Here is a 14,299-nt window from a genome sequence, read left to right as displayed (position 1 = left end):
GTGCTTAGCAAGGATGAAAAAAGGAAGGGTTTTGTGGGTAGAGAATTTTTCTTTATAGACTGGAAGGTTTTCCTCTATCATTTCATCAGATAAGAGGTTGAGCCTGCTAGTCATGGAGTCCAGCCGGGACTTCGTAGTGTGACCCTGTCCCCAGTCAAAATAAAAAGAACCTTAGCCCTTTCTTTCCAGTGGAACAAGATTTAGTTCTGTGAGGTACGGAAGTCACAAGCAGACTTTAGCAGCATGACTATTATGGTTTATATCATCCAGATAGGATACTCTCCAAAATATGATAGCATTAAAAATGTGTAATTTGTCGGCCGGTGGTGGCACGCGCCTTTAATCCCAGCACTTGGAAGGCAGAGGCAGGCGGATTTCTGAGTTCAAGGCCAGCCTGGTCTACAGAGTGAGTTCCAGGACAGCCAGGGCTACACAGAGAAACCCTGTCTCGAAAAAACCAAATAAATAAATGAAGGAAGGAAGGAAGGAAGGAAGGAAGGAAGGAAGGAAGGAAGAAAATGTGGAAAGAAAGAAAGAGAGAGAGAGAGAGAGAGAGAGAGAGAGAGAGAGAGAGAGAGAGAGAGAGAAAGAAAGAAAGAAAGAAAGAAAGAAAGAAAGAAAGAAAGAAAGAAAGAAAGAAAGAAAGAAAATGTGTAATTCAGGCCTGGAGAGATGGCTCAGTTAAGACAGCTGCTGCTCTTCCAGAGGTCCTGAGTTCAATTCCCAGCAACCATATGGTGGCTCACAACCATCTGTAATGGGATCTGATGCCCTCTTCTGGTGTGTCTGAAGACAGCTACAGTGTACTCATATAAATAAATTTTTTTTAAATATGTAATTCAGTAGTGAAAAGTAGAGCCAGTGTGATAAACAAGAAATATTTGCTTAAGTATCTGTGCATTGCCCTTGGCTCTAGTGAAAGACCACTGACAGTAAAAAGACTGTTTTCTTGTATATTTTAAAATTTTTACTACATTTTTACTTGTATGTGTATGCATATGTGTGAGCATGTGCATATCATGACACATACATGGAAGTCACAGAAAAATTTGTGGGAGTCTGTTCTTGCCCTTCACCATGTGTGTCTGAGGAACTGAACTCAAATCTTTAGGTTTGGCCCATACATACTGCTGAGCCACCTCACTGGCCTGCACTTCATATTTACTAATGAGTGTCTGGGCTGCTGTTTGCTTAAGCAAAAGTGCTAAGTTCACAGGACCGTTCTGTGCTCTCTGTGATTTGGCTTTAGCTTTCAGCAACTACAGTAATGCATATATGAATTGGAAACATTGTATACATAAGGTTGTTCTTTTTCAGCTTTTATTAAAGGTGTTTAAAACATGATTCTTAGGAAATATTAACCAACTGCTATGTAAGATAAGGCCTCATGTAGTCCGTCCACCTCCTGAGCGCTGGGATTACAGGCATGCACCACCATCCAGTGTGACACAGTACTGGAGACTTACCCAGGACCTTATCCATTCTTGGCCAGCACCCTACCAACAAAGCTCTTTCCTAGTCCACACAGCAACATCCCTTTAAGAGCATGTTTATGCTTGGTCACTTAAAAGCTGGCTAAAATTTAAGTGTTTGTTTAGTTGTTGTTTTTTTTCCCAGCAGTTCTCAGTTGATCGAACAGTAGGTGTAAGAAGTGCTGTCATCCATTCACTTTATCTTCATGTACCAGCATTTTTTTTTTTTTTGGTTTTTGGAGACAGGGTTTCTCTGTGTAGCCCTGGCTGTCCTGGAACTCACTCTGTAGACCAGGCTGGCCTCGAACTCAGAAATGCGCCTGCCTCTGCCTCCCAAGTGCTGGGATTAAAGGCGTGCACCACCACCGCCCGGCGTACCAGCATTTTAGAACTGTAACATTTGTAGACGCGTTTTCCTACTCTTTATCCTTTCTTGAGAGCCTAATCAGGGTGTCTGGTTTTTCTTTTTCCCCTTAAGTGAGGAGTTGAATATTTGGAATAAGACTTTTAGTTGTTAAAAATGGTGTGCAGATTTTGTTCCACTCTGATAGAAACAATTTAAAAAAAAATACAACTGACTTTTCTCAGATTCACAGTTTACAATCTTCTCTGACATTTAAGAGCAATGGACCAAACAGTTTTGTTTTGTTGAGATGTATTTATGGGCATTTTATATGCATGTGTCAGTGTACTGTGAGCATGCAGTACCTTAGAAGGTCAGAAGAGGGCATTGGATTCCCCTTGGACTGAAGCCCCTGTGACAATAAGACCTCCGGAAAAGTGGCCAGTGCTCTTAACTTCTGAGCCATCTCTCCAGTCCTCCTAAAATCTCCTTTTATATTTACTTTATTTTTTAAAGATTTATTTATTTATTTCATGTATGTGAGTCCACTGTAGCTATCTTCAGACGCACCAGAAGAGGGCATCAAATCTCATTTCAGATGGCTGTAAGCCACCATGTGGTTGCTGGGAATTGAACTCAGGACCTCTGGAAGAGCAGTCAGTGCTCTTAACAGCTGAGCCATCTTTCTCCAGCCCTCCTTTTGTATTTAAGGAAGGGAAAAACCTAGTCTTTTTTACTCAGTGCTTTCTGGTGTGAGGCATCAGGGCAGAGCTACTCTTTTATACTAAGGGCTCTTAGTTGTCTTTTTGTGCTGGCATTGAGCCCCAGAGCCCCCTGTGTGCCAGTGCTGTGCCACTGAGCCCTGTGGCCAGCCCTCCCCTCATCAGACCGTGCGAATAGTGGAAGTATGAGAGTGTCAGCTTACACAGTGAAGCCTTGAACCAGAGCCAAACTACCCAGATCTTACCTACTTGTTCCATGGCTTACATTAGACTTTGAAGGATCTCAGTTTCTAATGAGAATGATCATAATTCATTCTTATATCTGTGTGCCAAGGTCTTACTATGAAACTCTGTCTGGCCTCATAAAAATGCTCCTTCCTTCCTTCCTCTGCCTCCTGAGTGCTGGGATTAAAGATGTGCACTTACCGTATGCCTGGTCACAAGTGCACTTTAGTTGACATAATTTCTCAGGAACCTGTGTATATTTACCAAGTGCAGTGTAGCTTTAGTCATTTAACCCTGAAAAGACCTAGAAGTTAAATAGGCCCAGTCAACATTTTATAAGTGAAGCCACTGAAAACTACATTTCAAAACTACATTTTGAAAATCAGTTGGAAGTGGAGGTTGTAAAGATGGCTCTGTGGTTAAGAATGCTTCCTGCTCTTAAGAGGACCAGGGTTTGGTTCCCAGCACTCATATCTGGCTGCTTTCAACTACTTAGAACTCCCAACTACAGGGGATCCCTTTTCCTCTTCTGGCTTCTGAAAGAAATGAACTTGAGTGCAAAATTACCCTTCCCACACACAATTAAAATAAAATGCTTTTTTTTTTAATGGGTGGGGAACCCATCTGCAGGTTCAGTGACTTGTATCTGTAGTCCCAGTACTTTGTGAGACTGAAGCAAAGGATTACTAGGCTCTCCAAGCCAGCTTAAGGTATAGGAAAAAACCCTACCTACCCCGACCTCCAAAAGCAGTGACCAAGAAAGTAAATGAGGCATTATTTGATAAGCCTGGTGTAGTAGCCCATCCTATAATACCAGCACTGTGGAAGTTGAAGCAGGAGGATCAGGAGCTCCGGTCATCTTTTGCTACACAGTAGAGTTCAAGGGCAGACTGTGGAAGAAAATCTTGGTTTTGAGGCGCTTTTTTTTTTTTTTTTTTTTTTTTTTGAATAGTGTTGCTTTGTACAGCCCTGGAGCCTCCCATTGCTTAGATTATAGTAACGTTGCATCATGTCCACACAAGGTTGTGTGTTTGTATTTCTTAACTTTGCAGATGAGAGGCTATCTTTTCTCTACAAATGTTAATTCTTGGAGAGTCTCCTACTATGTAGAGCAGTTCTCGGGCTATTGCAGCTCTATGTGACTCCCTTTGACTTGTTCAGCTGTTTCATTGATAGCTGTTTTCTCTCTTCATTCAGTGTTTACAGGCGTTGGAGTTTTTACACGCTAATCAAGTGATCCACAGAGACATCAAAAGTGACAACGTGCTTTTGGGAATGGAAGGCTCAGTTAAACTTAGTGAGTAGCAATGAAGTGATGTTTTATTAATATATCTGTGATTGTGTAAAGGTCGGTGGCTTGTTAAATGTGCATTGTGAACTGGGCAACTTGTGTTCATAGCAAAGCTACTGCTTGATGAATATTTTGAGCAAGTTACTTGATCTTTTTTTGTCTGTTTTTGCAAATGTACAATAAGGAAAATAATAGTGTTGGGAATTACTTTTGAGATTAAAACCAAGTAATATTCAGAGGACGTCTGGGCTACCTTGATACTGATTCTGCTTATAGGAGAAATGTGACTAGGTGTCTGTAATTACTTGGAGTATTTTTCTCAGCCACCCCCTTCACCTTCTTAGAATTTTGTGGAGACAGTCTAATTAGAGGAAGACCGCATGACCTTGACCTCAGGGATACGTGGAAAACAATCTCCCTCCTTACCTGTCAGATGCAGGAAGGTCATGAAACAGCCAGACATGTTTCCTCTAGAGCCATAATCCCACAAAACCCTCTGGAGTGAGGACTCCTCAAGACCCAAGAATTCTCTAGTTTTAAAACTCAAAGCAGTGAAGCAAGAAACCAAGATTATTTTAAATCTGGTCTGCTAAAAGGGCCTGCTCCCAACCCCCACCCTCCTTTCTCAGCTGTGTTTTCTAAAATGTTATTTAATAATCAGAAATTGCTATTCTTTTGCTGTGGGGCTTGCTGTGCAGTCTAGGCTGGCCATGAACCTGCACTAGTCCTGCCTTTTGCCTCTCAAGTTAAAGATGTCCCACCACACCCAGTTTTATACAGTTTGAGGATTAAACCTAGATTACTAAGCTGTGCACTCCCCTTTGTGTTTGAGACAGTATCCTGTGTCTCCTCTAGCCTCAAGATGTGTGTGTGTGTGTGTGTGTGTGTGTGTGTGTATTCATTTTTCTCTCTCCTACACATACTAAATAACTTTTTAAAGATTACTTGGGATGTCCCTGGCTTATGATAAGTGCTCATTCTCACTATAAATGCTAGTGTACCCAACAGTTATACTTTTAATAGTCTCATTTATAGAATTACTGAATAGATGTATGAAAGAGTCCCAGAACATTATAAGGGAAAACTAAATGTGTTGAGCAGAACATTGATATTTAGTATTTTTAATTTTAAGAATTCAACTGATAATATACTAAAATGAAAAGATAATCTAAAAGTAATTTGGAATGGGACATGCCTATAATCCCTACACTCAAGAAGCTGAGGCAGAAGGATTGCTGCTAATTTGAGGTTAGCTAATTTGAGGACTATAGTAGGAGACCCTATCTTCCCAAAGCCAGAAATAAAGCCAACTCTGGTGGCACATGCCTTTAATTCCAGTGAGTTCAAGGCCAATCTAATTACACAGTAAGACCCTATCTCCAAAATAAAGAAAATAAAGGTTTTTTTTTGTTGTTTTTTGTTGTTGTTGTTGTTGTTGTTGTTGTTGTTTTTTGTTTGTTTGTTTGTTTGTTTTGTTTTTTCGAGAAAGGTTTTCTCTGTGTAGCCCTGGCTGTCCTGGAACTCACTCTGTAGACCAGGCTGGCCTCGAACTCAGAAATCCGCCTGCCTCTGCCTCCCAAGTGCTGGGATTAAAGGCGTGCACCACCACTGCCCGGCGAAAATAAAGTTTTTAAAAACAAGTTACAAAATAAAACAAGCAGTTAATCAATATTATTTATAAATAGTAAATGTATAATTAATGTCTAAGGGTTATAAGGCCACACTGGTTAACAGGTTACAGAAGGAGTCAGTAGATGCCAGATTGACATGGTAGCACATCCTAGGACTCAGAAGCTCGAGTTTGGAGGCTCCAGAGTTGGATCGAGGTCTTTCTTTTTTGGGTTTTGTTTTTGTTGTTATTTTTGTTTTGAGACAAGGTCTCACTTACTATGTATTTCTAGCTGTCTTGGCACTCACTGTGAAACCAGCCTCAAATGCACAGGCCTGCTTCTGCTTCCCTGTCAATCACTGGAATTAATAGCATGTGCCACCATGTCTGACCTTCAGGGTCTTTCTTGAGTATGTCTTGAGTTCATGAAATTGTCTGAAGAAAATCTAAACAGTAAAATGAGTTAAATGGGTTTAACATCAGAAGGAAAGGAAAAATTGTAACTTCTCATCCCAGCCAGCATCAGGTCCTATTGTCCCTTGAATGTAAGTAAGATGTTGGAGCACCTTCTGTGCAGTTACAGCTAAGTGTGGTCTTTTCTAAGCCTCTGCTAAGTTAGATGCATAGTGATTCTGGCTTTGGTTATTTTACTCAAATGTAAGTTTCTGCTGGCCAAGTGGTTCAGCCAGTAAACACATTTGCTATCAAGACCGCCAACCTGAGTTCAGTTCTCAGAACTCACACAGTGAGAAAAAAATGAACTTTTGAAAATTGTCCTTTAAACTCAGACATGCATCCTACATACACAAAATAAATGTTAAAAGAAAGTATTAAAAACCAACAACCAACCAAAAAGAAAGAAAGAAATGTAGTTTCCATGTTCTGAACATGTTGAGATTTAATCACTGCATTTAGTTTTATTGTTCACCTTAGATAATTTTTTAGACCTCTTTCAAATTTTAACTCTTAAGAATTAAGTTACTCGGGCTGGAGAGATGGCTCAGTGGTTAAGAGCACTGACTGCTCTTCCAGATGTCCTGAGTTCAATTCCCAGCAACCACATGGTGGCTCACAACCATCTGTAATGAGATCTGATGCCCTCTTCTGGTGTGTCTGAAGACAGCTACAGTGTACTCACATACATAAAATAAATAATTCTTTAAAAATAAAAAAAAAAAAAAAAAGAATTAAGTTACTCAGAAGATAAAAGCCTGATAATTTATATGTTGTTGTGAAAAGTGAATGTGAAAATTATTAGTAAATCAGAACCTCAAAAACTTTAAACTTAGCCTGCTTTGCTTTATATTCACATTTTTTACAGAGAAGAGGTTGAATGATGAAAGCACAGCCATGTCTGCTGATGTGGATATGTGGACGCGTCACCTGTTAATCCTGGGGCTTTGCTTTATTGTGAAGGGGATATGTGGACGTTCCCGTGAAGCCATTAATCCTGCTGCTTTGCTTTTTCTGTAGCTGATTTTGGCTTCTGTGCCCAGATCACCCCTGAACAGAGCAAACGCAGTACTATGGTTGGAACGCCGTACTGGATGGCACCAGAGGTGGTTACACGGAAAGCCTATGGTCCCAAAGTTGACATATGGTCTCTGGGCATCATGGCCATCGAGATGGTTGAAGGAGAGCCTCCATACCTCAATGAGAATCCTTTACGGGTAAGACTGAAAAAACACTGTCTCACTGTAAGAAATAATTTGCTTTCTTCTTTAAAGATTTATTTATTTATTTATTTATTTATTTATTTTATGCATATGAGTACACCATTGCTCTCTTCAGACACACCAGAAGAGGGCATCAGATCCCATTACAGATGGTTGTGAGCCACCATGTGGTTGCTGGGAATTGAACTCAGGACATCTGGAAGAGCAGTCAGTGCTCTTAACCGCTGAGCCATCTCTCCAGCCCCCTGCTTTCTTCTTTAAAAAAATGTTTTGCATCTCTGTTTCCCACAGCACATGTACAGAGGCCAGGGGAAAAGTGTCAGAGTAGTTTCTCCCTTTACCTTGTCAGTTTTTGGGTTTAACTCAAGTTGTCCTGCTTGGCAGCCATTACTCAGGACCCAGAAAAAGTTTTTCTCTTCAAAACATACTTTGCACTTGGTTGTGTCAACTATTGTACAAGAATTTGAATATATTAGATTGATGAAATCTAATCTTTCTTTTTCTATATTTAAGCATTGCTTCTGAGTCACAGAGTAGAGAGTTCAAAATTTGTAGATTTGGGGTAGTGAGTTATATAGTTTTGTGTGTCTGTAAATCTAATTGCCTAAAGAAGTACCCTAAATAGGTGTTGGTTTTGGGTTTTTTTTTTTTTTCTTTTTTTCTTTTTTTCTTTTTGGTTACAGTGTGCGGGGGTTGCTTATTAGCTGTAAATGATCTTGAATTTCTGATTTTCCTACCTACCTCTTCTTCCCAAGTACTGGAAATAGAGATGTGTACCACCGCCACACAGTTGTCTGTGGTGCTAAGACTGAACCCACGGCATCATAAGTGCGAAGGAAGTTTATTCACATACCAGCCCATTTGGTGCCTTTTCCTGCACATTTAGGTATCCTGTGTATAGCAAGAAGATTCTCACCCATGAACCTTGGCCCCTATGTTCCAAGAATAGAAGAAAGGTTAGATCCTTTAGATAATATGCCTAAATGGTAATGTTAAAGCCTGTATTCACACAAAAGCACAGATTGAACTGAGTATTCCAGCAGCTGAGAGGATGAGATTCTACCACTCCTTCCTTTAAACTTCCTTACAGTAGCTCAGACCTGTAATGTAGCACCAAGAGGTTAAGGCTGGAGGATGACCTACAAGTTTGAGACCAGTGTCAGCTACACAGTGAGTACCAGGCCAGTCAGAGCTACAAAGCCAAAATGCTGTCTCAAGAGACAAGGAGAGGCTGGGCAGTGGTGGCACATGCCTTTAATCCCAGCACTTTGAGGCAGAGGCGGATGGATCTCTTGAGTTTAAGGCTAGCCTGGTCTACAGAGTGAGTTCCAGAATAGACAGGGCTACACAGAAAAACTGTCTTGAATTTTTACCACACACACACACACACACACACACACACACACACACACACACACAAAAGGAAAGGGAGAATGGGAATAGGGAAATTTTTTGTGGTTGTTGGAAACACTAAACCCATATGAGGTAATGATTTATTCGGGCTGTGGTTTTATTTTGTTTCTTGGTGGTAAGTCACTGTGAAGCCCTACTTGACTTAGAACTTGCTATGCAGAGACCAACTAATTCTCCTGCCTCTGGAATGCTGAGATTTCATGCCCAGTTTAAGCAGATGTCAGTTTTAAGAGATGTTAGCCAGTATGATTTTGCCTTTTCTATCACCATACTTAGCTGCATAGACTTAGGGAAGAAGTGGTAAGAACTTTAATCACATTGATCCAAGAGAATACTGTGAAAGTAAAGAAGGTGAAGAAGTAACATAGAAGTAACATGAGCTGACAGTGATGCTCAGTGGAAAGCGCAACAAGGCCTGGTCTACACACACACACACACACACACACAGAAATGACAGACACTGGGAGGATCAGGGTCCCAGAGTTGCTGGTGTCGGGGCACTACAGGTGAAAAGGATGAACTGCAGAGTACATCTGTTACTGCAGCTACCGTCCTGACAGAGGAAGGGAGAGTGCCCGGAAGCATGTCTGCAGAAGCATCGGGAGAACAGGTTGGGGAATGTGACTGCTTCACAAATCGGGACAGGAGTCGCATTAGAGATCCCAGCGCAAAGAGCTCTAGTGACAGAGTGAGGAAGAGTCGTCTGCATGTCCTTGGCACTGAAACAAGAAAGGAGGCATATACTGGCTGTTAGGCTCATGAGTTAGGCGGGTGCTAAAGGTCTTGAAGAACAGCCAGGAGCCTAACACTCTGAGTATGAACAGAGAAAAACTGCCTCTGGAGAGTGCAGGCTTTTAGAGGCCAGAGTGTGAAACTTGATGCACTGTCATTTTGTGAGAGACCTTAATATGCCAGAATGTTGTGTTTTTAGGCATTATACCTGATAGCAACAAATGGAACTCCTGAGCTTCAGAATCCAGAAAAACTCTCCCCAATATTTCGGGATTTCTTAAATCGGTGTTTAGAAATGGATGTGGAGAAAAGGGGTTCAGCCAAAGAACTGTTACAGGTAAGTTTGGTGAAGGTAACTGTTGGGAGATGAATTTGGTGGTGTTCCTGTTTCCCTATTTACTTGCCAAGAGTCCAGCTGTGGCTGCATTTTAGGCTTTGATTTCTGTTAGTAAAGTTTGTTTCCAAATTTAATTGTGTGTATGTGTGTGCATACAGACATGCATGAAAGAGACTTGCAAGAGTTGGTGTTCTCCTTCCACCAAGTAGGTCTCAGGGAAGAGAGGCAGGTCATCAGACTTGTTAGCAAGTGCCTTTATCTGCTGAACCATCTCTTTGGCGCTTAAAAAGAATGTTTAATTCCATAATTTTTTATCATAGTAGTAAGTTTCAATAATTAATCAATTCTTGGACCTGTTCATTTTTATCATGAGTATATTTATGACTATTAACTCTGAAGAACTAATATTTATTTATTTATTTATTTATTTATTTATTTATTTATTTAGGTTTTTCGAAACAGGGTTTCTCTGTGTAGCCCTGGCTATCCTGGAACTCACTCTGTAGACCAGGCTGGCCTCGAACTCAGAAATCCGCCTGCCTCTGCCTCCCAAGTGCTGGGATTAAAGGCGTGTGCCACCACCGCCTGGCTTAATTTTTATTTCTTTATTCATTTCTATATATGTGATCCAAGCTGGCCTACAGCTCACTAATGTGCTTAAAAATGGGGAATAATCTTGAGCATCCTGCCTATACAGTACTAGGGTTTGAACCCAGGCTTTTATGCATATAAGGCAAGCACTCTGCCTTCTGAGCTATCTCTCTGGCCCCTTAAATCTGTAGATGTTAAACAGTTAGCAAAACTTATTTGGTGTTGGTTAAATGGTTGTCTGGGTAAAAGCACTTGCCACCAGGCCTAAATGCCTAAGCTTGATCCCTAGAACACACACACACAGTTGCACACTAAATCAATGTAACTTAAGAAGATAAAAAGGATCCAGGTGTAATGGTACATACCTTTAATCCCGCACTTCAAGGATCTTTTAGTTCAAGGATAGCCAGTGCTACACAGAGAAACTTTATCTCAAAAAACAGAAAAGTAAAGAAGGGGGGAAGAAAGTTGGGAGGGAAAAGAAGAGGAGGAGGGAGAAAAAGAGGGTGACTTCTTAAGTAGTAGGCAAGAAGATTGCTATGAGTTTGAGGCCAGGATAAGCTTTATAGACCTTAGCTCAGAAAGCCAAAACCAGACTGGTAGACGTCTCAGTTGATGAGGTGCCTGCTGCACAGCATGAGGACCTGAGTTCTGACCCCTAGCACCCACATAAGTAGCTGCATGTGGCTGTGTATGTCTGTAAACCCTGGAGCTGAGGGAAATAAGGGGAAGAGTGACAGAGGAGAGCTCCTGACACTGACCTCTGGCCTCCACAGATGCACACAGATAGGATGGCAGTGCACAGACACAAATAAGCTCACACACCCCACACCAGCCACCCCTCCTTGGAGCTATAAAAGTGACGTGCTGAGTGTGTGTGTGGGGGGGGGTTAGTTTGTTAAATGATGATTCAGAGGTAATTTGGGGGCTTTAGTTTCTAACTGAGTAACACTTCTAAGCTTCCTTTCTCCCTTCCATTTGGCAGCATCCTTTCCTGAAACTGGCCAAACCATTATCTAGCTTGACGCCACTGATCCTGGCAGCTAAAGAAGCAATGAAGAGTAATCGCTAATGTCGTCACCGAAGCCTCCTGTTCCCTATTCATTTTCTAAAAGAAGTCTTTTAATACATGAAATTGTTACTCTGAAGGGTGTAAAGAGACAAGTGTGAATCACATGGAGAAAAACAAGCAACTTATTATTTTCTAAAGATGACCAAGAGAAAATTGCAGTAAGAGAGTTGACTTTGAAATGAGCCCCTGCTTTAGGGTCCAAAAGGAATCGTGGACTGCATCGCTAGCCTTACATTTATTTTCCAGCAGACAGCGCGTGACGCTTGCATGCTGTTTTGATGACTCTTAGTATGTAGATCCTGTCCATTGTCTCCTTTGGGGTATTTCCCATACTTGAATGTCAGATTCGAGTTTTTCTGAGTATTTCATCTGCTGGTCTTCTCTCTCCTTCCTCTAACCCATTCCTTTTGAGTTGTCGCTTTGAGTTTTTCTTACGCCTAAATTCAAGGCAGATGTGATAAAAATTATGTAGCTCTTTATATTGGGAAAGGAGCTTGAAATGTTTTAACTTTTTATAGAAGTTAGGACCAGCTGTTGTACGTGTAGTATTTCAGTTCAGAGCTTAAACTGAAAGGGGGAAAGTATGTGATTTTTACCTTTTTTAACAAATGTGAAAGAGTCAGCTTTAGAAATTTCATGGTAGTGAGTTTGACATTTGTTACATGTATAGAAAGAGGACTAATAATCTATATTTATAACTAAATCATTGATACAGAGAAAAAAATCCCACTGACTGTATGTTCTCACTGTTTTGTCTTCTTTCCTGCCTGTTTCTCCTTGTATTTGGCTTTAGGAACCAAAGTGATGCTGTTCTCGCAGGCTTTAACTTTGGTGCCGCTCCCTTCCCTGTGTTTCCTTGGAAATGAGTGTCTGTATATGTTATGATTTTAGGTGTCAGTTTTGAGTCAACCCTTCTTTGTTTGAATCAACCCTTATTTCACATACACCCCCTCCACCCTCTAGGACAAGTAATAACCATTGAATTTTCAAAATTTTAAAGTTAAGGCTTTTCCTATTTAAAAGGAAAAATATTTGGGACTAGCAGAAACCAAGTGAGATTTGAACTTTGGAGAGTTCTAGGCTAGTTGCAATAATGAAATGTCAATATTGTAGAGGTGAAGCTTATGGCAGTGAACTGTAAAGACTCATCTAACCGTCAGTGTTCCCAGCCCATGATCAATGTTTTACTGTCCATGAAAGATGAAGTGGCACAGTACTTGATGGATCATTTGAGGTGTGGGTACTGTAGTGTTTGGTTTCCAAATGAGTAGGGTATTCATTGTAAAAAACTGGAGTCAGAAAACTGCAGTGTTTGTACTGTTAGGAATACTTTTTATTTTAAAGATTTAATAAAAGGTCTGTGACCTATAGTATTAGCTGTTAGCTGCCCTCTCTCCCCTCCTGTCTTTTCTGTTCTTTGCTTCTCTGTATTGCTTTGTTGTTTTGCCTGTGGAAGAGGTATTGCTGTCTATTCTACGGTCCTGCAGCCATAGAAAAGAAATCTCTGTGGTTGGTGCAGGTTTGTCCCCACCATCCCCTTTCAAAGAACTTGACACATGCTTGCCATTCTGCAGAGTACAAATCATGAATGAATTAAGTTTGCTCTTTGGGTTGGGGAAAGGGGCAGGGTTTCATTTCCTGTTGTTCCCATTAGAATTTGGGGATAAGAAGAGACCACTAGGGTTTTTGATAGAGAAAGATTTCAGCGAGTCAACATCTAGAGCACTTACTGGCCTGTTGTCCATGTGAGTTCTTTCTCCTCTGGACTATATTTTCCTACACCTGTCACTCGATTAAAGGAACAACCTGGTTGGTTTGTGGTGGGAAGCTGTGCTGCCTCGAGTTCTGGCTGTGAGCCTTGTTTGTAAGCAGCTGTCTGCATAGATTGTGATGGCAGTGATGGCAGTGCTGCCAGTGCAGTGGAAAGCCAGCTACATGGTGGGACTGCTCAAGAAGGTGCTCCATCCTACGTCATAGAGAGCACAGGGGACACATGCCACTGCCCCTACTTATGCTGTGACTCCACAAGGGCTTTTACACAACAGAAGCAGTCTGGGGTTTGTATTTACAGTTTCTTGGATGGTTATTTGCATGTCCATTGCTGGCGACGGACTCTGTCATTCAAGCCTGACTCCAAGGTTAAGGGAGCTGCACTGTGGTTTATTCTCTCCTGACCTGGATAAACTAACCTGGAATAGCTAATAGTAACGGTTAATTTTGAGATGTGTCATTTTTAAACAAAATAATCTTTAAAGCAATATAGAAATGTGATTTATTAGTTAATTTTAAATTAAAATGTTGAGATCTTGTTGAAAGACAAGTGTATGAATTGAGATTCTTTTTTTTTTTTTTTTTTTTTTTTTTTTTTTTTTTTTTTTTTTTTAGTAATTACCTCTGTATTCCCTCTTTTGCCATCTCTTAGAGTAAGGATCCCGTCAGCGCCTCCCTTAGTCGTCCGCTTGTGTCCTTAGGAACTGTTTGCCTTACTGCTTATTTATTACATTACAGACTTTGTGGTGGTTGCAAAGGTATCTTCTCTGCTGCATTTACAGAACACCATACCCACCTAGAACAGTGGAAAGAAGCACGAGTGCAGCCTGCTGCACCACGACTAGCACATTGTATTCCCTTCCACAGAGAACATTACGCTGCTTGACATGTCTCGTGACCACCAGTCCTAAAGGGCTGGGCCTTGACAGGCAGCTATAAGCTGCCAAGAAATATTTCCCCATGGGCTCCTGTGTGTGTACTGTGTTGTTGCATGGATGCTTTCAGACCTTATTAGACCGCGGTTATTAGAAGGTGGGTGTTGAAAC

The 14,299-nt window shown here is 41.1% G+C and overlaps 1 protein-coding gene across 2 annotated transcripts in view; it reads left to right on the top strand.

Moving 5' to 3' along the window:
- Pak2 (p21 (RAC1) activated kinase 2) overlaps positions 1-13,803 on the top strand; it is a 63,254-nt gene extending 49,451 nt beyond the window's left edge. For both annotated transcript variants that reach the window (XM_034514977.1, XM_076942790.1), the window contains exons 12-15: positions 3,960-4,059; positions 7,136-7,332; positions 9,683-9,820; positions 11,397-13,803. In XM_034514977.1, coding sequence (XP_034370868.1) covers positions 3,960-4,059; positions 7,136-7,332; positions 9,683-9,820; positions 11,397-11,483 — 522 coding nt within the window. In that variant the 3' untranslated portion in view covers positions 11,484-13,803. The remainder of the gene's footprint in view (positions 1-3,959; positions 4,060-7,135; positions 7,333-9,682; positions 9,821-11,396) is intronic.
- The last annotated feature ends 496 nt before the right edge of the window (positions 13,804-14,299 follow it).

This window comes from Arvicanthis niloticus, chromosome 12, assembly GCF_011762505.2.
Source record: "Arvicanthis niloticus isolate mArvNil1 chromosome 12, mArvNil1.pat.X, whole genome shotgun sequence".
In the NCBI taxonomy this organism is placed as follows: Eukaryota; Metazoa; Chordata; class Mammalia; order Rodentia; family Muridae; genus Arvicanthis; species Arvicanthis niloticus.
The sequence above is the reverse complement of the archived record's forward strand: the minus strand, read 5'-3'. Positions and strand labels throughout refer to the sequence as shown.